General features: G+C 43.9%; 2 protein-coding genes across 3 annotated transcripts; both read left to right on the forward strand.

Moving 5' to 3' along the window:
- Positions 1 to 3,299: 3,299 nt before the first annotated feature.
- pyya (peptide YYa) lies at positions 3,300 to 7,630 on the forward strand (the record flags this gene model as incomplete). Its single annotated transcript, XM_083780500.1, has 3 exons — positions 3,300 to 3,484; positions 6,855 to 6,935; positions 7,606 to 7,630. The coding sequence occupies 3 exons, from the start codon at positions 3,300 to 3,302 to the stop codon at positions 7,628 to 7,630; spliced, it is 291 nt and encodes a 96-aa protein (XP_083636626.1).
- Positions 7,631 to 14,227: 6,597 nt separating this feature from the next.
- LOC310869884 (MAGUK p55 subfamily member 2-like) lies at positions 14,228 to 25,316 on the forward strand (the record flags this gene model as incomplete). Of its 2 annotated transcripts, none has more annotated exons than XM_083780854.1 (13): positions 14,228 to 14,258; positions 14,665 to 14,768; positions 15,805 to 15,963; positions 16,285 to 16,455; positions 17,049 to 17,156; positions 17,549 to 17,668; positions 17,850 to 17,981; positions 18,251 to 18,353; positions 19,200 to 19,268; positions 19,779 to 19,940; positions 21,621 to 21,823; positions 22,853 to 22,981; positions 25,140 to 25,316. In XM_083780854.1, the coding sequence occupies 13 exons, from the start codon at positions 14,228 to 14,230 to the stop codon at positions 25,314 to 25,316; spliced, it is 1,668 nt and encodes a 555-aa protein (XP_083636980.1). The 2 variants fall into 2 exon arrangements, with proteins under 2 accessions (XP_083636980.1, XP_083636981.1); XM_083780855.1 differs by having other exon boundaries at positions 14,668 to 14,768.
- Positions 25,317 to 26,676: the final 1,360 nt, after the last annotated feature.

Raw genomic sequence — 26,676 nt, forward strand, 5'->3', positions numbered from 1 at the left:
AACTGTGAGTGGACGACCCAATTAAGCATTACACTTGTTTACAACAGGGTCCACATTGTTCAATTCATCAAAACATTTAGAGACATACAAATAGACATTTCTATGTAGCTAAAGAACAGAACAGGAATTCATCATATAGGAAGCAAAAAGGGAAAAGATACATATACAGTGAGGGGAAATTGGGTGGGTGGTGGGGGGGATTCAGATTTTACAGAGGCCAGTTTCGAATTGCAGCCGTCCGTAGGTGCCCTTTGAGAGCGGTTTTGAAGGAGTCAAGGGATTCACATGTCTTAATGACTGTTGGTAGGGCGTTCCACATTTTGGTGGCATAGGAGCGAAAAGAATTTAGTCCCTTGTTTGTGCCGAATCTGGGTTGTACATGGTTTGTTGTACTCCCTCTGGTAAATGGTGCATTTATATATAGCTATACAGAGATTGTGCATTACATGATTCACCCATTCAAACACACATTAATTCACACACCGATGCCGGAGGAAACCATTAAGGCACCAACCTGCACATCGGGAGCAATAGGGTTCAGACTTCAGAGTGTTGCTCAAGGACTGGTTCGAACTGGGAACCTTGCGTTTCCCATCCAGTCACTCTATAGTTTCCTTTTATTTTTTTTCATCATCATCTGAGTCTGACGTATTCGGCCTCTCCCACTTATTTTATTTCACACTGCACACACACACACACACACACACACACACACACACACACACACGCACACACACACACACACACGCACACGCACACGCACACACACGCACACACACACACACTTCCTCGTTCCTCCCTCCTCTCAAGCGGGTGGTGGCGACAGCATATATAAATCACCACGTTCGGTGGTTTTGACAGCAGAACAGCGGAGGTCTGGAGATCGAGAAGAACCAGTTCCCTTTGACAGAACAGCGGACCACAAGCACCGCAGCTTCAAAGACCTGTCGCTGCACCATCATCTATACCTGTGGATCTCCCGCCAACTCCTCTCAAAGTAAGCGCATTTATTCGAACTATTATGAACTTCTGGGCAAATTCAACTTCATGTGAGGCTTTTAAAGGACGTGCTATAAAGGTTGTCTTTTCTATTGCAGCTGAAAACTTGACGCGACTAAAATGTTTAAATGTTTAAATGTTTGGTGACTGACTTCATGAAGTAATATACTATAGCGTGCGTAATAGACGCGGCACGAGGTGACCAGCTTATGGCAGCCTGGTCTGACCCGACTGTGTTTTTTATTTTATTTTGCATTAGATAATAATTAACAATGTGTGAAACTTTAAAAATTACGAAAATCCTGGTTGTTGGAAACGCAATTTGTAATTACCATATCCAACACTGTTTAATTAAAAGAGCGCCATTTCAGCACCAAGGCTAGCGCGCAACACATAGGTCCAATGAGGCTACAGTCCATGCATACCGGTACCTATTCCAGCGGTAAAATAGGTACGGTAATACCGGTACCTATTCCAGCGGTAAAATAGGTACGGTAATACCGCCGGTACCTATTCCAGAGTGCTCAGACTGATTTTTGAGGCATGCATTGTTTTTAAATAGGGTCCAGGAGGACTGTGAATTATTTTTCAAATGCATACAAGGTCAAAGGCATGCATTGTTTTGTTTATTGCCTACAGTATAGTCTAAATTAATTAATTGAAATAGCAAAATCGTTTATAAACGGCATGATTTCACCCTATAGTATCATGATTAGCCTATTGCATTATGTTACGGGCAGAATTACAAAGAAAAACTTTGGCGCTGCTCTGACCGAATCGACCACATTCTCTAAAGGAACTGGTTAATGCTGTAAAGACCCTTCCTCACTTAAAGTGCTGTTGCTTCTTATAGAGTTGTAGCAGTTTTATACAATAACCTATTAGAGGGACTAATACAAGCACTTAGAAATACGTGCGTAATAGGCGCAACTGCGTCAAATACTATAAAGGGCTGTATTTTGCGTGTCTTAAGTACCAGGTCTTATTCCCTAACTTGAGTAAACGAAAGACCTGGAGGCGTGATCAATGCCATTTGGCTATTCTGAGTGCAGGCTAAAGAGCATTGATCACGCCTCCAGGTCTTTAGTTTACTAAAGTTAGGGAATAAGACCTGGTACTTAAGAGTAAGACACGCAAAATACAGCCCTAAGTGTTTTGCGCTCCACCGAATTGTTGAATGTTCCTCACCCAGTTGAAAATAAATTAACGATATATATCAGAACAAGATATATTTTATCGGTTTATTAGCGATGCATTATCCCCAGTGGGCAATTTGCCTTTCAAGCAATCAATCACCTTTTGCTATTTTCATTGATCCATTTGGAGCTGAAATTATCTTGTCTGCTGCTTAGACAAGTGACATTTCGATTGGTTATGAAACGGCTGTCGCTATAAAAACCCTAATGTGAAAATGTTTAACCACTTTTGTGTTGTGAAAACCAGTTGGCTGGAAATTTGAATATATTCCTTCTGTTGCATCGCAGACCTTGCACATATAGCCCAGGGTTATGAGTATCATTTAGGCTAATTCATAACAGCTTGGCGACATCTCCTTGATGATGTGTGAAATCAGGGCTGTGTTCTTTAGCCCATTCTGACCTGAGATCAGATTCATACGAGGTTTCCACTGGACACACGCCGGTCTGACGAACCCATTCTGACCTGAGATCAGATTCTAAAAATGTCAGTCGTTCTTCGATTTTTTTCAAAAATAGCAGACCTACAAGCTCGTATCGCGCCACTCGGTGGCGCGATATGAGCTTGTAGATCTGCTATTTTTAAATAGCTAAAGCACGACATGATGCCAACACCAAAATGGGTGCCCGGTCAGAATGGGTTAGTATCGATTTCCATCTAGACTGGAGTCTTCCTCAGTCATCTCCAGGCACAGTATAGCCTAATCGGCCAAGAGACTCAAACAGTAGCAATACGTCACTGCACTATAGAGTAAAAGCCTCGAGGTTCAGCCTCTGTGGATTGACTTCATTATTTACCCCCCTGACACAGACCCACTGAACTGAAAAAAGTATTTTCCCTTGAAAAAAAAGATAGTTCTTGGAGGAGAGGTTTGAAACCTGCCTGACTTTTTCCACATTGGGCACATGCAAAAACTTTAGATCTGACTTATCACGTCTTTTCTTTTCGTTTAATAGTATTTTCTTTTGGAGTATTCCTCAATTCTCCTTCTTTCTCTCTCTTTCTCTTCCACCCCACCCTGGACCATGACAAGGTCACTTGTTGAGTGCGCTACTATAAGATTCAACATTTAAGAGCGTATATCATTTGTGATTTCCCTATAGATGTCTGTGATGAAGCCGTGGACTGTGTTGCTGGTGGTGGTGCTGTGTGTGCTGGTGTGCCTGAGCACGCTGACGGACGCCTACCCCCCCAAACCTGAGAACCCCGGGGAAGACGCCCCGCCCGAGGAACTGGCCAAGTACTACACCGCCCTGAGACACTACATCAACCTTATCACCAGGCAGAGGTACGCACGCACACGCACACGCACACACACACACACACACACACACACACACACACACACACACACACACACACACACACACGCACACGCACACGCACACACAATAGCAATCCACCCAAAATGCTACCCATGTTCTATTCAATACCCCTCAATCAACTCTGTGCCTGAACTTTGTAGCTTCAACAGGCTGGTCCCCAATAACACAAACTACAGAGCTATAGCTTCAACAGGCTGGTCCCCAATAACACAAACTACAGAGCTATAGCTTCAACAGGCTGGTCCCCAATAACAGCATCTTCCAGTGCAGACAAAGAAAAGGATATTAGGGATTCCACAACATAATGTGCACCTGGCTTCTGTGGGACTGGGAATACATGTTATGAGCATAGCAAGCAATACATTTCAACATGCATGCATGTATACTGCTGAACATAGAGAAAACTAAGAGGCCTTTCGACTTCATCTTTTCCCCTTTGCGTTTGAGGTCTCTTGTGTTCTGCCACCAACGATCACCTGTCACAAAGCTGTTATCTAAAATTGGATTCACAATGGCAGAGGCAACCTTTGCAAGGCACCAACCTGTTCGTCAGGACCAGAGGTTCAGTGTCTTGCTCATGGACACTTTGACACAAAGCCAGGATAAGTAGCCTATAGGGATCGAACTGGGAAAATGTTCTACCTTTGATCCACTGCCATTCAGTATAGATGCGTTATTATAACAAACAACCACTCTCTGAATATGTCACCCTGACTAATGCCTATAATTTAATCCACACATTGTATGACGTGTCACTTTCCGAGAACAAATTAACGTAAAAGCTAACAAAGAGCCATGGATGTCATGCGCTGTGAGCTTGTACATCTGCTATTTTCGGTGCGTGGCACCACCGTATGACCAACTATAAATCAGGCTTCATAGTACTACGCAGTGCATGATGCATCCCTTCTGCCCCCATGCAACGGTAGCTTTGGATGATTAGATCACCAGGCATTCTCCAAAAGCTCCAGGCCTTCACATCAACAGGATCAGAGCAATAAATACGCCACAGATGGACCCGAGGAAGATTCCCAAATTGGGTTAGTGGAGGTCTGAGCCAACGTCTGCAGCTCCCAGGTATAAAAAGTCTGGGGCACTTACTTGACTGATGGCATATCTTTTTTATTTATCAAAAGTGTGTTGCCTCATAGGGCAGATGTGGTTGCTATTCATGATATTCAAATAGGTCATTGATATTTTGATAAAAGGAAGAACTCCTTGTGCTGTGGAAAGTAGGGAGGGGGGGGGGGGTTAACCCAGGGGATCGACACGTTTGACCATACATAAAACCATATCCATAAAATGATTATGGTCAAGAGCCATAGATCAGGACAAATATAGCCTACATTTGTTTATGTTGATGTTGTGAGGGGGGAAAAGGCAATTGTGTTAAAGAAAAAGAAAACGCATTCAAAGATCTGAGTGAGAGCATATATTTGACTTCTTAGCTACATTCAACTTCGTATAGGACACAAGATCAAGTAAGTACAGGGTTTAAGTGTTAAACCAGCCTGAGACAGGCTGCACTAGCAGATAACAGTCAGCAAAACAGACAATGAAGGCAAATAGGCAAAGAGAGAAAGAAAGATACAAGCCAAAGCAAATGAGGAAAATCTGTAAAGAAAAAAGAAAAAACACATGCAAGAGAACGACAACTGGACGGACGGACAGACAGACAGACAGACAGACAGACAGACAGACAGACAGACAGACAGACAGACAGACAGACAGACAGACAGACCTAAAAGATGACATGTGATTGGGGATTGGAACCATTTTGCATGTTGCTCTGTGCGACAGGTGTGACACATGTCACAGATGCGACAGGTGTGACAGAGCCGTGTGATTGCTTTTGTCCAGGGCCGGAGCACACACTTCAATAAGGAGATTGCGTGCACATATCTTGCACCTGTATTTAGGCTGCACACCGAGTTATGGCTCCCAAATAAATGTATTCCATGGTTTTGACCACAGGTCTTCATCAGGTGAAATGGATTCATTTTGGCTGATGATAAAGACCCATGGTCCAATTGTTGCCCTTGTAATACATTTGTTTGGGAGCTATAACTCAGTGTGCAGATACTTTACTCTCTCTAGAGAGAGAGAGACACACACAAGCAAACACAGGTAGACACGCGTTATAGCATGTGTGTAATGAGGCATCAGATTGGATGCCATATGGAGCAGTGGAACACACACACACACACACACACACACACACACACACACACACACACACACACACACACACACACACACACACACACACACACACACACACACACACACACACACACACACACACACACACACACACACACACACACACACACACACACACACTTGAGAAATGGTTCTGTGACTTAACGGTCCCTAACTCTGCATCCCTGGTTTGCCTATGAGTGGAATGATTACATACAATCACACTGGGGAATGAGATACACTGTCTGTATCGGACTGTGAGATGAACACATTATAAGCACGGTGGGGAAGTGACCGGATCAGGCAGACAGACACAGGTGGGGAAGTGACCGGACCAGGCAGAAAGACATAGGTGCATTGAGGGTCCCAGAGGAGAGCAATTGCCACCCCGTGACCTCAAATTCACTCATGTCATGCATATTTGTTTTGGCAGATTAATCTGATTTTAAATCGCCGCTGATGGAGTCTCAGTCCACAACATCTACATGGGACATGAGACACCATGCAACCTCTCCTTAGTGTCACACAAAAGCATCAAAAGCAGAAGATCCACAAGCTCGAAACGTGGCACAAAGTGCCACGTTTTGATTTTGTAGATCAGCTACTTTTGATATTATTGTCACTCTAAAGCCGTCCTATAGTGATGGCATGAGACAAGATCGTGACCAAACCACTAGTGCCGCATGGTCAAATCTGTGCCCAGCTGTCACCCGTTTGTCGGCATGAGAGTGCGAATGCGTTGGAGACACACCTGTCACAGACTAGACACGTGTTTTCTTGTCTGCAGCCATCCATTCAAGAACCACTTTTAGCCAGATAAGACAATGTCCCGATTCTGGACATTGTAGTCATTGTATACAAATAATAGATAGAACATTTTTTAAACGGGGGGGAAATAGGGCTTAAGTGGGTACGGTAGATAGATAGATAGATAGATAGATAGATAGATAGATAGATAGATAGATAGATAGATAGATAGATAGATAGATCATACCCAGACGTTATGCGGGAAGGCAAACACTACTTTCTGGCCTTGACAGCCCATACATCCAAACATCTAAACTCACTCACTTTGCCACTCACTTTAAGCATGCGCATACAAATAACTCTCTTTCTCTGTTTGTCTCTTAGGTATGGGAAGCGTTCAGCCCAGGAGGATGCGATGGCAGAACTGCTGTTCGGAGGAGACAGTACCAGAGATCAGAGGTCAAGGTAAACCCCCACGCACGCATGCATAAAGAATATGCAAGTCAATGATGCATTATAGTAGGGGCACGGTGGCACAGTTGGTAGTGCTGTCGCCTCACAGCTAGAAGGTCCTGGGTTCGATTCCTGCTCGGGGCGCTGTGGGTGCTGGCGGCGTGTTTCCTCCTCCGCGTCATCACTGCCCATACCCGAAGGCGGGGTTGGCGAAAGGGCCTTTCTGTGTGGAGTTTGCATGTTCTCCCCGTGTCCCCTAGGGTAGATACCCTCACAAAAACATGCAGTAATCCTGGTCTCTAAACTGCCTCCCCCTGGCCAGCCGGGGCGCCTGATGGAGGGGAAAGGAACTGGTTGGAATAACGTGTTCCTTCCACGCGCTACGTCCAACCAGGGAAACTCCCCCCTGTCAGGTGTAAAGGAGCAACTTGGACACTCAAGCATGAAGGAAGCATGAGTTAAGTCTGTTGCTCTCCCCAGGTTGGCGGAGGGTGTGTAGAGCCCAGGATCACATTAGATGATTGACACAGGGGTGAAAAATGGGGTACAAAATCGTGGGATAAAAAATATATTAAAAAAAAAAAATGATGCATTATAGTGCTGTAACACGTTACATGTAACATATACACAAGAGTGACTGCCTGCCTGATCACAAACACACCATTTTGCTTGTTTCCTCCAGATATGACGACTCCTACACGTGGTGACTCCTCCCCCCCCTAACCCCAAACACCCCCCCCCTCATTAGACCTTCTCTCCAGGTGACCCGTGGGGCCAACATATGCCTCTCAACTCTCAACTCTCACCTACCACCCCCACGATCTGCCCCTCCCATCCCATCCTAGAACACCTACAAAAGCATTGTCACTGACCAGGGCCGTCATTCAGGGTCTCATGCCACTCTCCCAATTCAGTAATTTTATGCATGTCTTTTTACCCCAACTCTGACAATGTTTTGCAGATTAATCTGATTTCAGATCAACGTTATAGCGACACATGTTATAGATATGCGTTTTCTTCTCGTCTGCAACCATACGTTTATCAACCACTTTCAGCCTGACATCCCTGGCATGTCATTATAGGTGAACACCCCCCCCCCTCTTCCCCCATTATAGTGGAAAATAAAAATATAGGATATACAAGCTCTCAACTCTTGAGTTTATAGATCCACTATTTTCGCTATTCTGAAAACGGGGCTTATCACCCCCCCCCCCCCCCCCCCCCTAATTTGTTTCTGAAATGACGCCTCTGTCACTGACCTCTTGATCCCCCCTCCTCCCCTCCCCCTCCCACCTGAACTCTCAAACTATACTACCCCCAACTTTCATCTCTCTCATGACCAGTAAATTGTACATAATTTATTATGGAGATGAGGGTATAATATCTACCAGATCAGTGCTGTGTAATTACAATGATGATGATGATGATGATGCTGATGATGAGGAAGGAGTCCTGTTAATGTGTGTGTTCCATATATCCCTTGACTCTTAAAAAAAGAAAACCTTGTTATAACGCTGGTACCATAAGGATCGCTGTGGGAAATTAAATCAACAAATAAATAAATACTTTTCTGTGTGATTACCTGTAGAAGTATGAGTCAGAATCAGTCTTTTCTCACACACACACGCACACACACACACACACACACACACACACACACACACACACACACACACACACACACACACACACACACACACACACACACACACACACACACACACACACACACACACACACACACACACACACACACACACACCTAATACCAGTAAGACGCCCTGAGGGCGAGAAGCGGTGAGGTAGCGTGCACGCATCCGCCTGGGTGACGGCAGACTGCAGGGCGAGCGCTGGCGCTTTGGCATGGGGGGGTCAGATCAATTATGGAATGAATTCTGTACTGGCCATATAAGGAGCATGTCTTGAGTGTACAGGGTTTGATGAAGTCAGATCAACATATGGAATGTCATAAACTCACCTCACACAAACACCTGCTTCCTCAGCATGCATGGTTCATTTCTAGAGCCTATGGCCTTTATCCAAAAAGCTATGACATTTCTTTTCACCACAGTGTCAGGAACGGGTAGGGGTTCAGTCAGTGTCTTGCTCATGGACACTTCGTGGAAACAGGGATCAAGCCAATGTCCGGAATGAATCCCAGACAAACACTCTACCTCCTGACCTGTTGGTTAGAAAGTTGTCTGACCTGCTTTATATTTAGATACCTGTCCCTACATTCGCTCTTTAACCCTTAATGCTATTTGGGAATCGGTTCTTTGCTCAAAGAGCACATAGCCATGGGAGATGTAACCAGGGAGTTTTCTTTAACTTGAACAAAGCAGATGGACTCTTGTCTTTACTCACAACAATCCATTTGATCCATTATCCATTATGGTATAATGATTTATACAGTATTCACAAGAATCATAGGCGCATATCAGCTGCAGTATCTAACACTGTCCAGTAGATGCTGCTATTGTACTGTGTGAAGGTGAAATAATGTCTGGCTGTGGTGGTGATGACCTACTGGTATTATAGTCTAGTCTACTCTATAGTTTTCTATCTTTTGCATCCCAAGGTCTAAATTAAGCCCTGGCTTTGAGTGGATATAAATAATAACAAAAATATAAAAAAAATAACATGAATATTCTTTGTTATGGCATAACATTAACACCATCTGTCTGTCTGTCTGTCTGTCTGTCTCTATAACTCTAATGCTCTTAATTCTTCTATCAACAAACATCAACAATCAACAAATCAACAAATACAATAAATAAAAAATAAATAGGCCTACATGAATACACAATTAAATAAAGACCTTTTCCTGCTGTGAGTTTGCTATTAGGCCTACTACTAGCCTACTATTTATTCACACACACACACACACACACACACACACACACACACACACACACACACACACACACACACACACACACACACACACACACACACACACACACACACACACACACACACACACACACACACACACACACACACACACACACACACACACACGTGACATCCCTATCACACCAATTTCATAAACAGAAAACACTAGGCCTACTAAGCTACAATTTTATTCAAATTGATTGTGTTCATAATGTTCATTTTTCAAAAATAGATAAACATAATTGTAATGATACAGCATAAAAATATATATATATATATATATATATATATATATTATATTAATAATAAAATAAAATAAACTGAATTATTTTGCTGGCCACCTGACCGTGGCCCATAACAACCATAGGGGGGGCGTAACAACGCCCCAAAGCAACAAAAAAAAGCGCATTGCTCCTTTAATTTCGTTGCACCGAGTCGGTCGCGGTGACGTCAGCCCAGACGACAACAACGGGCGCACGAGACATCATTGAACACACGGAGGAGGATAATATTCTGACAATCTGCTGCGAAACACCCTGCTGGCTTTACACAAGAGGTACGAAAACAGCACGTTTCTGTTTAACGGACGGTACGTCAGATTCAATTCTGTTTAATATGTTTTTTCATTTTTGCATGCATCTGTTTTTCTCTCCCATACATGTCTGTTCTTCCCAATGGCTGTCTAGTGTGTGTGTGTGTGTGTGTGTGTGTGTGTGTGTGTGTGTGTGTGTGTGTGTGTGTGTGTGTGTGTGTGTGTGCTTGCGCACGCGCTCCTTCATTGTGTAACATAGCGGTTAGTGGTTATAGTGTATGCTGTGCTATAGGTAGTATGCAGCTATTTCTATGTCGGTGTAAATTATCTTTGTGGAGGGGGGGGGGGGTTCATTTAAATAATAAGTTATAAGTAGCTCAATATTCTCTCCCTCTTTCTCTCTCTCACACACACACACACACACACACACACACACACACACACACACACACACACACACACACACACACACACACACACACACACACACACACACACACACACACACACACACACACACACACACACACACACACACACGTTTAAAACTACTTCACTGCAGATGAGTCATCATACAGCTAGCATAATTAATGAATTCATATTCATTCATTAATGAATTATTAAAATAACTTGCATATAGAGAGAGATAGATATTCCACTGTTACTTTCGTAGCTTACGCATGTTTTATGATAAATGCTTTTTTGTGATGTATTCCCATGCTTTTGTTCTTGCTTATTGTAAGTCGCTCTGGATTAAGAGCGTCTGCTAAATGCCTAAATTGTAAATTGTAAATTGTAGATAGAGAGACAGAGAGAGAGACAGCGAGAGATGGAAAGGTTAAACATAGGCCTAACCTACCAGTATACATGTATGTACAGTATGTATGTATGTATGTATGTATGGAGGCAGAGGTGCGTGGATAAAGGAGAGAGAGTGAAGAGGGAGGAGAAATTGAAGAGGAGGAGGGAGAGACTGAGGTAGCTGCGTGATGGTGTGATGGGGGGGCAGAGGGGGTAGCAGATGGAGTTCACTTCACGGCAGCAGCCTGTGATCTCATTAGGGACACTGTGTGTGTGTGTGTGTGTGTGTGTGTGTGTGTGTGTGTGTGTGTGTGTGTGTGTGTGTGTGTGTGTGAGAGAAAAAGATGAGAGAGAAGGATACTGAACTTAAAATGTAATAATGTACCGTATTCATTTAAGTGAAAGTTAGAAAATTATTATCTATTATCTGTCCGTTTAACGGTTAAATAATTTAAAGAAAGGCATTCTTGAGCAAAGTATAATTGTGTGACTTAGATGAGTTAAAAAGGTATCAACAACACCGTCAACACCGACGAAAAGGTAACCAAGGGTCCCCAAAGGGGCTACTCTTTACACTACATGCATGAGCGTGTGAAGCGGTTTTACCCCCCGGCTTTTTTGGTTTGGTTAAAGGACCTATAACATAAAATTCAACTTTTTCAATTTATTTTGTGTTTTTGGGGCTCCAATGTGTGTTTTCTATCCGCACAAATAACCAATTTTGAACAATCAGGCTTTCATATCATATGGGTGTTTTAATGGAAATTGCTCTCAGAAACAGCTCGACTGATTTTGGTCTCATCGTGATGTCATCAATGTCACCCTACTTTGTATAATTCCTCCTTTTCTTCAGTCTTCAGTTGCAAATTTGCATTTCCACTTTGTTTACAATGTCCACCATTGTTGATTTTCCAAGCTGGCATGGAATGGAAACAAGCCTGGTTTTATCTAGCATGAGTATTATAATGACTCAAATATTAAATAATCTGCATATCATTATGTATATATATATAACCATTAGAAATAACTTTGAGGGACATAGACAATATGATTATTAAATATTAAAAGCAGTTTTAAAATGCATGTTATTTGCGCTTTAAGTTTAAAAGTATAAACACAGAGCCATCTAGAGAATGAGACACAACAAAGTCCAGGACGTTGTAATATAATGTATTATGTAATAGCCAGTCATGAACCAATAAAGCCATAGTCCTCACAACTTATACGTTTCAAACAACGGCCACAACAGACACACACTGTAGATCCACATCATCGTCTTAAAGGTATATTCAGTGATATCACTAAAAAAACCTTAGGTTTCGTTTTTGGCTGATTTCGTCCAATCAGGATAGAGAGTCAAAAACAAAAGGTTTTTTGACCCCCAGGGGTTAACTGGGGACAGGGAGGAACTCCTTATATGGCCAGCACACTCTATAGTAGGGAGGATTATCACAACAAAACAAAAAAATAAGTGATATTTGAATTAAGTGAAATCACTGAATATACATTTAAATTCAAAATGAACATGTGTTACAACTCACTACCTTCAACGGCAGACAACTAAACATAAAGGTACAAACAGTAGATTCACTTCAGCCTTCAAAATAACAGCAATTCCAACACCTTGAATCACATTAGTTATTGGGCCCTACACACAGCTTACAAGTTACAACAAGCAGCAGCAAAGAATGAAAGAAAACCCCAAAACAAAGAAAAAAGGTTCTTACTTTGAGCTGTCATCAGTGGTGTAAGTGATGGCCAGGGTCAAACTGTGGAACACATGGATAGAGAGACATGCTCCCTCTCTCTAGTTATATATCCCCATCCTCCATACATCTGGCATATACTGTATCCTGTCAAAACATACAGTACACAGCTTAGAATTCTAGAGACGGGTACAGTACAGTCACTGAACATATTTGTTTAAAAATACTCAACGTCATCTGTAATTTGCATTTTCATTCAATGATATGGCTCAACAAACTGCATTGGTATTCCACTGGTTAATGTACAATGGAGTCAGAGTGTAACCTAGCTAACAAACATGGCGCATGGTTTCCATGGCAGCAAGCATTATAGGGAGATGGCGATGGACTGATTGATTGTATCGTTACACTTTTGCATTGGCAATGTATTTTCTCATAAATAAATTGTAGATAGGCATAAATGCAGTGAAAACCAGGAGAAATGGCAAAACTGGACCAGGAGGAAGGTTTGCAGAAAAACAAAGGTTTTTTTTAATTGGTTCCAGGCCAGGACAGCAAAAATGTGCAACTGAAAAAGCTATAACTCAAAAATCAAACAACATAGTTAGTTGTAGTTGACTAAAAGCGAATGGTTAGCAAATCACTAACACAGTCACACACACACACACACACACACACACACACACACACACACACACACACACACACACATTAATGAGTCTTCCCCCACCCTCTTTCCACTCTGGTTGTGCATTGTGGCCATTGTCATGACAATGTAGCCTACAGATTAGATACGCCCACACAAGCCCCTCCCCCTTTGCGCTGTCTACTCTCTCTGGTCTTCATCATTGACTGTTGAAAATCATTCATTCATTCACTACTCCCCCCCTACTCACTGGCAGCTCCATCATTAGTTCATCTGTAGGCTAAAGGTACTTTTTGACACTACTCTGCCATTGCCATGTCATTGCTCTTGCTAAATGAAAACATCTTTATAGTGCATAGAAGTGACCACTGCCACCAACCATGGTTAGTGATCATTGTCACCAAGGCATCATTAATTATGTTTGAAAGGTTGGTTGTAGCTCTGATCCATAGCCAATGCTTCTATGATTCTGCCCTGCTACTTTCGCTTTTAACTCTCACATGGAACTCAGACCAGACTCTCCTCTTTAGCGTAAATAAAAAGAACGTTTCACCAAAACAAAGGTGGGTTGTGTCATTAGAAAGCCTACTTTCCTTAGTGGACACACTGAGCCCCCCACCACACATATAAACGGTACTTTTTGGCCAAAAAAAAAAAGCTTTTAGTTACTCCAATGCGCACTCTGTCTGTCTCTCTCTAGGTGCAGACTGACTGAGGCTTCACCATGCCTGTGGCCTCCACTAGAACAGAGCCTGGTAAGACATGTTTCTTTCTCATGGGTCCATTCTCTAATGTTTCTGTCTCTCCCTCTCTTCCCTCTGCAAATCATAATTTCATCCCTTTCTTTTCACTTTTCCTCTGGGACTGGCCTCAATTAAATGTTATTAAAGTGTCAAATCACAGTCTCAAGACACTTTACATGTAGAGCAGAGATCAAGGCTACACACACTGACACAGCTCCAGATTATTATTCTTATTTGAGAATAACAGTGATACAAATTAAAACAAACATTTGTCGGCCCTTCCTTGGGTAGACTCTTTTGTTTTTCAGTATGATTTGAAAGTACAATGCTGAAACTACTACAATGTAGTTCTTACATATACTGTACATTGTTTTTGGTACGTGTATATTAATATTTATGTTTGTGCGTGCGTGTGCAGCAGCGCCCCAGGTGACAGACACTCTGAGTGACAGCACGGCCAGCTCCACCACAGCCAACGACCTGGACCTCATTTATCTCAAAGGCATCATGGAGAGCCCTGTGGTGAGACTACCAGCTCACAATGAGTCATAGAATATGCGTTGTGAGCTTATAGATCTGTATATATGTTTATGTGTGTGTAGATAGATAGATAAGTGCCCACTCCTTGGGTGTTTTTCTTCTGCACATATACGTGAAATTTGCAGACGGACTCGCTAACCACTGTGTATTGTGGCAACCCAGGGGAGAATAGGCAAGATTCACAATAAAATAAGAGGCTCAGAGTCAGATTCAACATGTAACTTAAATTGTCTTTTATTAACTTGAAAGGGGAAAACGGGGCAAAACATCAACTTACAGTAGGGTTCCTCCTAGTGTCAGGGGCTTGGGCTTCTATGCACAGTCCTGTGGGTAATGTGTTCAGGTGGGGGAGTGTGCTGTATGTATGCTCTCCCTTGTGGAGTTCAGTCGGCCTAGGAGGGAGAGAGAACGAGACCAAGTGAGCCACAATACACGCACAGCACATCCAAGTGGGTCCAAAGGTATGAGTTAAATCTTGTACTCACTTGTGAGATATCCCTCATGAACAGAGTGATTCCTGCTTCCTCACTCCTCCATTAGTCCAAACTGACTCACCAGGCAGCTTGGGCGTTGGCTATTTAAAAGCTTGTGTTGATTGCCTTACTGGCTGCAGGTGCGTCCGTCCATGTCCAGGCTCCCATTGGCTGCAATACCTGTACAGGGTGATTATACTCCCTCTATCACCTCCCCCAGCCTCCTTCTGTGGGGAATAGGCGTGTGTGTGTGTGTGTGTGTGTGTGTGTGTGTGTGTGTGTGTGTGTGTGTGTGTGTGTGTGTGTGTGTGTGTGTGTGTGTGTGTGTGTGTGTGTGTGTGTGTGTGTGTGTGTGTGTGTGTGTGTGTGTGTGTGTGTGTGTGTGTGTGTGTGTGTGTGTGTGTGTGTGTGTGTGTGTGTGTGTGTGCGTGCATGCACATTACACTCTCTCTGCATTCTTTCTCTGCAGCATTTTATGTGATTATTGCTTATTGTAAGCACTCATAAGAGCATTTGCTGCGTGTGTGTGCGTGCGTGTGTGTTAGGAGGCTGAGGAGAGCCCTGTGGAGCCGCTGCGTCTCTCTGCAGTGAGGGAGAACAACGTGGAGCTGCTGCAGGAGATCCTCAGTGAGCTCAACCCCTTCACACAGGAGTCTGACATCGCTGCAGAGCTCACAGGCATCCTCACACAGCCACACTTCCAGGTACGCAACGCATGCACCGCACTGCACGCAGCCACACACACATTCTAGAAAATGCAATATACAAAGAGTAGCTACACTGCTCTCAAAGCATCACACAGTGTTTCAAACATGAAAATATGTATGTATTTTTAATATGAACTTTAATATTGGTTGTTTTACCAAATCCTAACATGAAAGGGAAATCTCTGTTACTTAAAGGAAAAACAAAGATAACATTGTTCTTTTCCACATGCTAGAGAACTAAATCCAGAAATGTAAAAACTTGAAAAAGAGAAATGAATATCTTAGCTGTCAGTCAAACATGTCCTCCTGTTTTCCCAGTCCCTCCTGGAGACGCATGACTCCGTTGCATCCCAGACATGTGAGAGCCCGCCCCTCAGCCCATGTGACTTTGTGGACCATGACCTAGGGGAGGACAGCGGCCAGAACCTGCCCCCTCCTCCTGACGCCATCCGCATGGTGGGCATCCGCAAGGTGGCCGGGGAGCACCTGGTGAGAAGCACCACGTAACATGTACATAGAGCCATAGCGTAAGACAGAGTTACCACATTGGGGGGGGGGGGGCAGAAAACTGAGCACTCGAGTGCTGTTCATGCATCCTGGAGAGGAGAGTGACAAGCTGGAGTTTGAAATACATTGTTTTCAACGAGGGCGGCGCAAATATCAGCAATTTTAGGCATATGTGCAACATGACAATTGTTTTAAAGTATTGTACAGTGACTACTAAAGTCTCTGTAATGTTTATGTTGTACTATTACTAAAAAACGATCTAAAATAAAGTGATTTAAGATCATTAAAGCTGGGCTGTTGCCTGAGTCCAGTGCATTCTGCCAACTTCCGGTCCAGGACATTTGTCACTCTTCGCAATGCTCTTCGCCAATAAAAGTCTATGTAGAAGAGCCGCCATTGGACTGGCTCCATGAAGTGAACAGAGTTGTCGTAACTCTGTCTTACTCTATGGCTCTGCACGTACAGTACAATACATACCATTGCTGTCGGGCAGAAATCTCCTCTCTCCATATTCAAACTTTTTGTGTTTTTCTTTTGTATTTCAACCCGTGTGTGCGTGCCTGTGTGCGTTACAGGGCATTACATTCCGTGTGGAGAAAGGAGAGTTGGTAATAGCTCGTATCCTCCATGGAGGGATGATTGACCAGCAAGGCCTGCTACATGTTGGTGACATCATCAAAGAGGTGCTACTACTACTGTTAATTAATAATACAATTAGACTGACGACATTCACCTTCAGCACACGCTCTTATCCAGTATGATTCATGATACTTCTATTGTGTTATTAATAGTACTGGACTATTACAAACCACATTGGCTTTTTAATCGATATTACATGAGGATTTGTCTTGGAGTATGCAGTCGGCCTAGGGCCTTGTGCTAAAGAAAATCAATGTCGTACTGATATACAGTACAACAGCGCTGCCTCGTTCTATCGCACACAGACGGACACACACAAACCCAGAGACATCTGCGAAAACAACATCATCTCTGCCATTCAATCGCAGACTGGCGGAGATAATAGTTCAGGTGTGTGAATTGAGATGAACAATACTAATTGTCATTCTTGCGTTAGGTGAATGGACGAGAGGTGGGGAAAGATCCCAGGGTTATTCAGGAGGAACTACAGGCAACAAGTGGCAGTATAGTTCTGAAGATCCTACCCAGCTACCATGCAACCATATCGTCCGGACAGGTAGAACCAAACACACACACACACACATGTACTGTGTATGCTCGCATGCACAAGTGTGCGCGCGCACACACACACACACACACACACACACACACACACACACACACACACACACACACACACACACACACACCAGACTATTCTCAGTCAGTCAATCTATCTTCTTCTCTGTTTCTTTAAGGTTTTCTATAAGTGTCACTATGACTACGATCCAGCCAATGACAACCTGATTCCCTGCAAGGAGGCGGGGCTGAGGTTTGAGACGGGAGACATCTTGCAGATTGTTAACCAAGATGACCTCAACTGGTGGCAGGTAGAGGAGAGAGTGTGCGTGCGTCATTCACATGATTCACTCATCCAATCACACACTCATTCCAGCTTCATACCGGCTATTTAAACTGGAAGTTTGCACTGCTCATCCTGCTTGCTTGCTGCTGCACACTGATTCTGCTGCGTTGCTGTCTGCTAAACCTTTGCTGCTCACTTTTGCTGTTTAGGTACAGGGGAGTCTTGGGAGCATTGTATGCTCTACCTTATGTGAACATGAATACATTATTAAAGTGTGCATGTGTTCTACTACAGGCTCGTCATGTGGAAGGGGGCAGCGCTGGGCTTATCCCCAGTCAGATGTTGGAGGAGAAGAGGAAAGCATTCGTCAAGATAGACTTGGAACTGGCCCCAGCAGGTACAGAGAGAGGCAGGGAGACACGAGAGAGCGTAGTACAGTTCCCAAAGGAAAGCAGAAAGGGTGGCACAGGAGTAAAGTACCTGTCTATACAAACACAATTGACCCGTGTTCGGGAAAGAAGGGAAGCCGGGCGGGGGGTGTGATTTTGTGTCATTACGCGACACGTACTCCTATGGCCTGGGGTGGAGCCTCTCAGCTGGGAATGTTGAGAGATGGAGGAGTAGGATGGAGTATGTCCTCCTGGTTGGGGCTCCTTACTGGCAGGATGGAGGGGCTATACTGGATGTCCTCCTGGTTGGGGCTCCTTACTGGCAGGATGGAGGGGCTATACTGGATGTCCTCCTGGTTGGGGCTCCTTACTGGCAGGTGAGCCAGTACGGTGCAGCAGCAGAGGCATCACAGTATGGGGAGGAATTGACTGGCTAATTTGTGGGAGTAAAAAAAACCTTTTTTATAGAATGTTGATTGTAAAAGAAACAAGGCCAGAGAAGAAGGTAAAGCATAGACGGACATCGAGATTGGGGAGAAAAAGGAGTGAAATAAATATTTGGCTTCTCTGAGTAAAAAAAAAAGGAAAAGAAAGAAGAGAAGTAGACACTATGTCAGTTTTTGTATGTCTATCATCTGCACCGCTATAGAAAACACTGTGTATATGCCCTGTACTGCTCTCTGCTGGTGGTACAGTAGAACACACCAGCATCCTGTGTACTTTCTTATGTCACATCTAATAATAACACATTTTGTTCAAAACTATTTTACATACATCTAACTGACAATCCTGCCCTCGAGAAGCTCATCTTCTGGTTTTGATCTGATTGAGTTTGGTTTGTGGTCGTTTGACAGGAAATCTGTGCACTGGAGTTGGCGGGAAAAAGAAGAAGAAGATGATGTACCTGACCACAAAGAATGCTGGTAACTGAACCTATGTTAATGCAAACGTACCGAAAACACAGTGTGAGCTCGTAGATCTGCTATTTTAGCTTATTTTTTATTGTGAAACGTAAAGTGGAAAGTCTGTGTGGGATCGATGAATATGCAACTAATTTGAAGTATTATTAACCCATTCTGAACGGGCACCCATTTTGGTGTCGGAATCATGTTATGCTTTAGCTATTGAAAAATAGCAGATCTACAAGCTCATATCGCGCCACCGAGTGGCGCGATACGAGCTTGTAGGTCTGCTATTTTTTGAAAAATCGATTCATCAGACCAGTGTGTGTCCGGCGGAAACCTCGTATAAATCTGATCTCATGTCAGAATGGGTTAACAAGAGCTTGTAAAATAAAGTAAATAATAACGACATTGTATCCATGTTATTTTTCCATTTCCGAAAATGTATTTGTTTACTTGTTTACTCTTTTTTTTGTTCTGTAGGCTATGCCTCTGCTTTATATTTCTCTCTCCCCCTCCCTCCCCCCTCAGAGTTTGACAGACATGAGATTCTCATCTATGAGGAGGTGGCCAAAGTCCCGCCTTTCAAGAGGAAGACGCTGGTTCTGATTGGTGCGCAGGGCGCGGGGAGGCGGACCCTAAAGAACAAGCTGCTGTTGGGAGATGCTCAGCACTTTGGGACCACCATTCCCCGTAGGAACCAATGAACTGCCCCCGTTAATTAACCCAGTGGTTCCCAAACTTTTTCATGTCGCGGACCCCCATTTGAAAAGATATGCCAGGGATAAGAGCTCTAGCAGTGATTCTCAACCTGTTTCATTTCAAGGACCCCCCAGTTTGACATGGATTAGTCTACGGACCCCCGTTCAATGGCATTTCTCTCTCTGGGACCCCCAGTTTATATTGTAAAATCAAAGTTAATTTAACTCTGAGAGTGGTTCCAAACTATCATTTAGCTGGGGACCCCCTGGAGCTATTGAAAAATAACAGATACAAGCTCACAGCTTGTAGATCTGTTATTTTTTTGAAAAATCGTGAAATTGAGACGCAAATCTTGGAATATATATTCTTTCACAGCGAACGTTTATAACTCAAATCTTTACTTCATGTTGTTCCCTAAAACAACATGACTTGAGAACGACTGACATAGAAACATAGGTTTTTCAGAAAACTGTCGTGATTTGTATAATCTGGTCTCAGGTCTAAATGGGTTAATGCTTAATGTTAATTACCTTCAACCAACCGCTACACTATACACACTACAGTATCTATTGGGTTGTTATAGTAGTTATGTTCTAGATCAGTGGTTCACAACCTTTTTACCCTGGAGACCCCTTCTAAATAATACTTAGACCTATTTGATCACATGGGGATATTTCAAGTGGTCAGGCTTGAGCGCTGACCAAAGCTGAGACACCCCACACATGGCACACGGACGCACTGACACACACACACGCCCACTCGACGCGTTGTGATCTTGTAGATTGGCTAATTCACTATTTTTGAATATTTTTTACTATATTATGATAAACATTTTGACTATCCAAACAGAAACCCACACAGAACCCCATAAAACCGTTGCGTTCTCATTTTTTATTGACCCCACACGAGAACGCACACTTTATGAAAACGCTATAATGTCGCTAGGTGGCGGTAACGGGCTGCCAAATAGACCGGTCACCCACGTTACATACAAGAAGAAGAGCCAACCCTATCAGGGTTTTGCTTCCAGAACACAACGTGGTTGTGGCCGTCGCTCGCTGCCTTCTTTTTATAACGCATCGAGGTGACAGACAGCTGCCCAGAGTATGCAGGCAGAGCGTGCCACGGTATGGTTATATACATTACATACATACATAATACATTGGGCTACATAAACGCTGCTGCCGGCTATCACAAGGCATTTTATTTACATCATGGCTTTACATTCACCATCGCTGATGAGCAGCGCTTTGTAGGCGAGGAGGGAGGCTTGTTCAGGAACTCCATTATATCATAATGATATGGCTCTGCATCAATGTAATAAATATGCGCTGTGAGCCAACGTGAGCCATGATGTCATACGTTTTGCGGATTCACCGTTTTGCCTGTTTACACGGAGAAGGGATAAAACGGCGGTCTCAAAGATTTCCACTCTGGAAGGTGGTTTCACTTTGTTGCGTTTTCACCTCCTGAAAACACTGTTCTCGTCTAAAGGGACACCAGCAAACGATACTTTATTGTGCTGTTTTCTATGAACACCATTCTCGTGTAAAGACCACCATAGACTGAGAGTGTGTGTGTGTGTGTGTGTGTGCGTGTGTGTGTGTGTGTGTGTGTGTGTGTGTGTGTGTGTGTGTGTGTGTGTGTGTGTGCGTGTGTGGCCCCATGCAGACACCTCCAGGAAGCCCAAATCCGGAGAGCGTGAGAGCCGAACGTTCGCCTTCACCAGCCGCAGCAAGATGGAGGCGGACATGAAGAACGGACGTTACTTAGAGCACGGAGAATACGACGGCGGTCTGTACGGAACCAAGATAGACTCCATCCACGAGGTGGTGGAGGCCGGAAGGATATGCATTCTGGACGTCAACCCACAGGTACTGCTGTGTGCGTGTGTGCGTGTGTGTGTGTGTGTGTGTGTGTAGGAGGGGGTACACACACACACACACACACACACACACACACTTTATTTTCACAGTATATACAGTATTGCAGAGTGCACAACAACAGCTAGTTTCAACTCCCTTCCGAATTCTAAATTAACCCATTCTGACCTGAGATCAGATTCATACGAGGTTTCCACTGGACACACACTGGTCTGATGAACCCATTCTGACCTGAGATCAGATTCTAAAAAAAATCAGTCGTTCTTCGATTTTTCAAAAAATAGCAGACCTACAAGCTCGTATCGCGCCACTCGGTGGCGCAATATGAGCTTGTAGATCTGCTATTTTTAAATAGCTAAAGCATAACATGATGCTAACACCAAAATGGGTGCCCGGTCAGAATGGGGTTAAGCAATATAGTACCACATAGCATAGCAGCAGACAACATGGAACACAATCAATGAAAATCCATTCGACTAAAATTACAATTCTGACCGTGTCGTTGATGTCTTCAATCACGTATAGTAATCCATCATCCAGGGCGGACGCTGTTGTGGAGTTTGCCAGCCCAATAAAAGTGAACTCCTCAGGATACAACTGTTGTCGCTCCTCCAGGGACTGGTTTGCTGACTTCCTTCCAAAAATGGCAAAAACTTTGCAATAGACGTTTGGCATTGTGAGGCTAACATTTAGGCTACTCTCAGAGAGGCTTCTCGTTTGTACTCAATCAATACAAAGACGTGAGGTTCCGGGGTGAAGAAAAAAGTATCTGCCGCATTCTACAAACAGCAAATAAGTGTGATAGTGTCAGGCAGCAGGCATGACCAATCAATCTATGCAGGCACAGAGGGACAAACTAGGCAGTGCCAGTGGCTATAGCCGGTGAATCATTAAGAATTTATCTAACGATCATACACACAATTCACCCAATGCCATATTTCGATAAATTGAAAGTAGTGATTGCATCCACATTTTGATATGTTGCGTGCGTGCGTGCGTGCGTGCGTGTTCACTCTGCAGGCGGTGAAGCTCCTGAGGACGTCAGAGTTCCTGCCCTACGTGGCCTTCCTCCAGGCTCCAGAGTTTGACGTGCTGAAGGCTTTGAACCAATCAGCTGTAGACGCTGGGGTGGTCACCACCACACTGACGGTACAGGACCATGCACGCACACACACACACACACACACACACACACACACACACACACACACACACACACACACACACACACAAAGTTCTAACCCCGCCCAGTAAGGCAAAACCCTGCCAGGTAGGGGAGGGGTTGGGGCATATACCTCAGAGCAGGGCCACTTTAAGGGCAGTGCGAGTGGTGCAGTCGCACAGGGCCTCGCGCCTTGTGAGGCCTCGCGGGGGCAGCGTCCCCCCTCCCTTTTTAATAGGCTTATAAATGTTAACAATCACTTTCCATGTCAGACAGTAATATCTATAGTTTTGCTTACATGTTGATATATTTCACATTTAGTAGTAGGCCTACTCGCTGACAATGCGTGTCTGCGTCCTAAAATCTAGTTTTGCTTGATCATATTTCACATTAGTCTCACTGACATTGCGTGTCTGCGTCATCTATTAAGCGCACTACGTGGTGGTCGAGTGGATGGTGTTGGTGTGCGACTGTGCGTAGGAGGGCGGTGTGGTGAGGGGAAAGTTGAAAGACACAAAGTCGAGTCGTAGAGAAAGAAATAAGAGTTCAAAGCCTTGCTGAGAGTTTAATTTGATAAATTCATTGCAAAAAGCATCGATCCAACCGTGCCCCAATCAGCGTTAAAACTAGACGGGATTATCAAGACATTATAGAGCACCGAAGTCCTGACGTAACTCGCTCATCCCGACGATTCCCCTGGTTCGCGGAAGTAATTTCTCTATGGAGAATAACATGGGGTGATCTTAATATCGTCTACTATAAGCGTTGTGGTCCAAAAATAAACAAGCTGTCTCGGCGTTATTGTCAGGGAGGTGTCTCTGTATCGTTTGCAACAGTCAGTCACTCATATATGATACAGTCTGCTTCTAGCGAAAATCTAACTAATTCAGCAGCAGTAACATTAGCGTTTTCTCTCAGTCAGTTGATTCTTCATATCCATATGAGTGAAGCGGCCGGGGTGACATGTTTATTTTTCAAACACAGTTGTTATATGAGGCGATCTCAAATCGCCTCAATGGGGATTTCAATGCAACTAAACAATTACATGAACCTGGGGACTGACACCCTCTACTGAAAGTGACGTCAGACTTCGGTGCTCTATTGCAATTTGCTGCAAGGAAAGCTGCTGCTTGTGAAGTTGTGAGTAACATCCGAGACGAGTGCATTATATTTACAGTATATCCAATTCTCTCTCTCTCTCTCTCTCTCTCTCTCTCTCGTTCTCTCTCGCGCGCGTGCCACACGCCTGTCATAATGTTTAGCGCAGTGGTCAGCAGCAGCTACACACAGCTACTCGTTCGCAGTGCATCCATTTCCAATAATGCCTGCCTGAATGTGTGAATCACTTACCTTGTGCTTGCTGCTCGTTCCAAGGGAGTGAGAAGCAGCACTGCTCTGCAGCCTCTGCTGATTACATTTATATGACCTAGATATGTCATATGCGCATCTGACTGGCAATTAGTTATTTGGCAACATCTGTGTGAAATACCAATAGTATAATTTATAAAAGGCTTTCATATAGCCTACTTACTCTTAGGCTACATTCCGGGGTGTTCATTTCAATTAGTTATACTTGCAAATTGAAGGCCAAAATAAACATGAATTAATTAATGTTCGCACAGGGCCTCGCATTTTTTCCAGACGCCTCTGCCTCAGAGATATAACTGAGGGGTGATTTCACCCAACACCACGTTTAAAGTCAGTTTGGTTGCAGTGTCCAGGCTGTTCCACTGGGTGGCACTAATGTACAGTATGTGAAAGTTCCCATACAGTCCTGTGTACACTTTGAGTTTGGGTGACATTCACCCAATCACACACACATTCATACACCGATGGCACCGGAAACCTTCAAACCATGCAAGGTACCAACCAGCACGTCATCAGGAGCAATTAGGGGTTCAGTGTCTTGCTCAAGGACACTTCGACGCTAACTCTGGGGAGCCCGGGTTCGAACTGGCGACCTTGCAGTCCCCCCCTGTTTATTTAAACTCTCATACCACACAAGCAATATCAAAGTGACTCAAATTTCAGTTCCCTTTTTAGTTCCCTGCGGTTCAAAACATAGTCAGACATGAAACCTTAAGGTTGTATTCTCAATGTCTTTAGCATTTTCCCTCCCTCTTCCTCCATCGTCGTCATGGTCAGGATGAAGAGCTGCGGAGAACGTGCAACGAGAGCCTGCGCATCCAGGCCGCCTACGGACACTACTTTGACCTCACCATCGTCAACGACAACCTGGACGAAACCTTCCGCACCATCAAGGCCGCCCTGGAGACGGTCTCCAAGAACCCCCAGTGGGTACCAGTCACCTGGGTGTTCTAGATTAGAGAAGGGGTCTTCAACCCTAGGGGGGGGGGGTCCTCTGAGATCATCTTAGTGTGATAGGGACTATTCATTTTTTAATTTTTACATTAACTACTTAACAACCCTCGCATCCCTATTCTGGGTGGAACATTTGTAGAAAATAGCAGATCTGCAAGCTCAGAGATACTTTGGTGTACAGGGAAAAAGAGCTGACCAAGTACCGAGCCAATAAAGGTCAAGTTTACAAAGTATTGAGGGTTTAAGTCGTTAAATGTCTGGAAATACACATTTGACATGAATCCAATATGTAGTGGAGGACCCCTGCTTCATCTCTTTCTCAGATAAGGCGTCCTAGGCCTGAGAAACGTTGAAGACCCCGGTTCTAGAGCAATGCTTCTCAAACGTATTTCAAGTGTACAAACAAACCTGTGAGGGTCCATTCGATTCCTTTTGTATATGTTGAGTTGAAGACCTGTAATGGTCCATTTGGAAACCCCTCAAGGAAGGGCCCTGGACCCCACTTTGAGAATCATTTTTCAAGAGGGGAGACGAGAGGAGACAGTCTGTGTGCTGAATGTCTGTATTTACTAGCTCATACTTGTTGGTCGTTGAGCCGCATCCTGTGTGTGTGTGTGTGTGTGTGTGTGTGTGTGTGTGTGTGTGTGTGTGTGTGCGCGCATGTGAGTGCGTGTGTGCATGCGTGCATGAGGATCTCTTAACCCATTCTGAACGGGCACCCATTTTGGTGTTGGCATCATGTTATGCTTTAGCTATTGAAAAATAGCAGATCTACAAGCTCATATCGCGCCACCGAGTGGCGCGATACGAGCTTGTAGGTCTGCTATTTTTGAAAAAAATCGAAGAACGACTGACATTTTTAGAATCTGATCTCAGGTCAGAATGGGTTCATCAGACCAGCGTGTGTCCGGCGGAAACCTCGTGTGAATCTGATCTCAGGTCAGAATGGGTTAATGAAAGAACATGTACAGCTATAAAGTATCAGTGCCATATTGATCATCAGCAGATCAGCATCATTGTTTACAAACCATTAGCGAGCATCAATATCAGTCCCTTTAGACTCATGACAGTGTTTACACGCACACGCCAACACACATGCATAATACAAACAGTTAGTCATGCTACAGATGGATGTGTGGTTCAGGTTACCTTTTTTTTTCAAGAAATTGTATTTTACTACTACATTCTATTTTGTGAAGACGGTTCATTCCATTTGAGATACCGACATCTTTAAGCTCTGGTTTTCTTTTGTATTCTGTGAAAACCTCTTTGTCATATTATACAGTATGTATTGACTAGGTAAACCGGGAGACGTTTGTAGATAGCATAGAGATACTTATGGATCTGATAGTAATATGTT

Source organism: Protomyctophum parallelum (genome assembly GCF_964188405.1).
Source record: "Protomyctophum parallelum genome assembly, chromosome: 13".
NCBI lineage: Eukaryota > Metazoa > Chordata > Actinopteri > Myctophiformes > Myctophidae > Protomyctophum > Protomyctophum parallelum.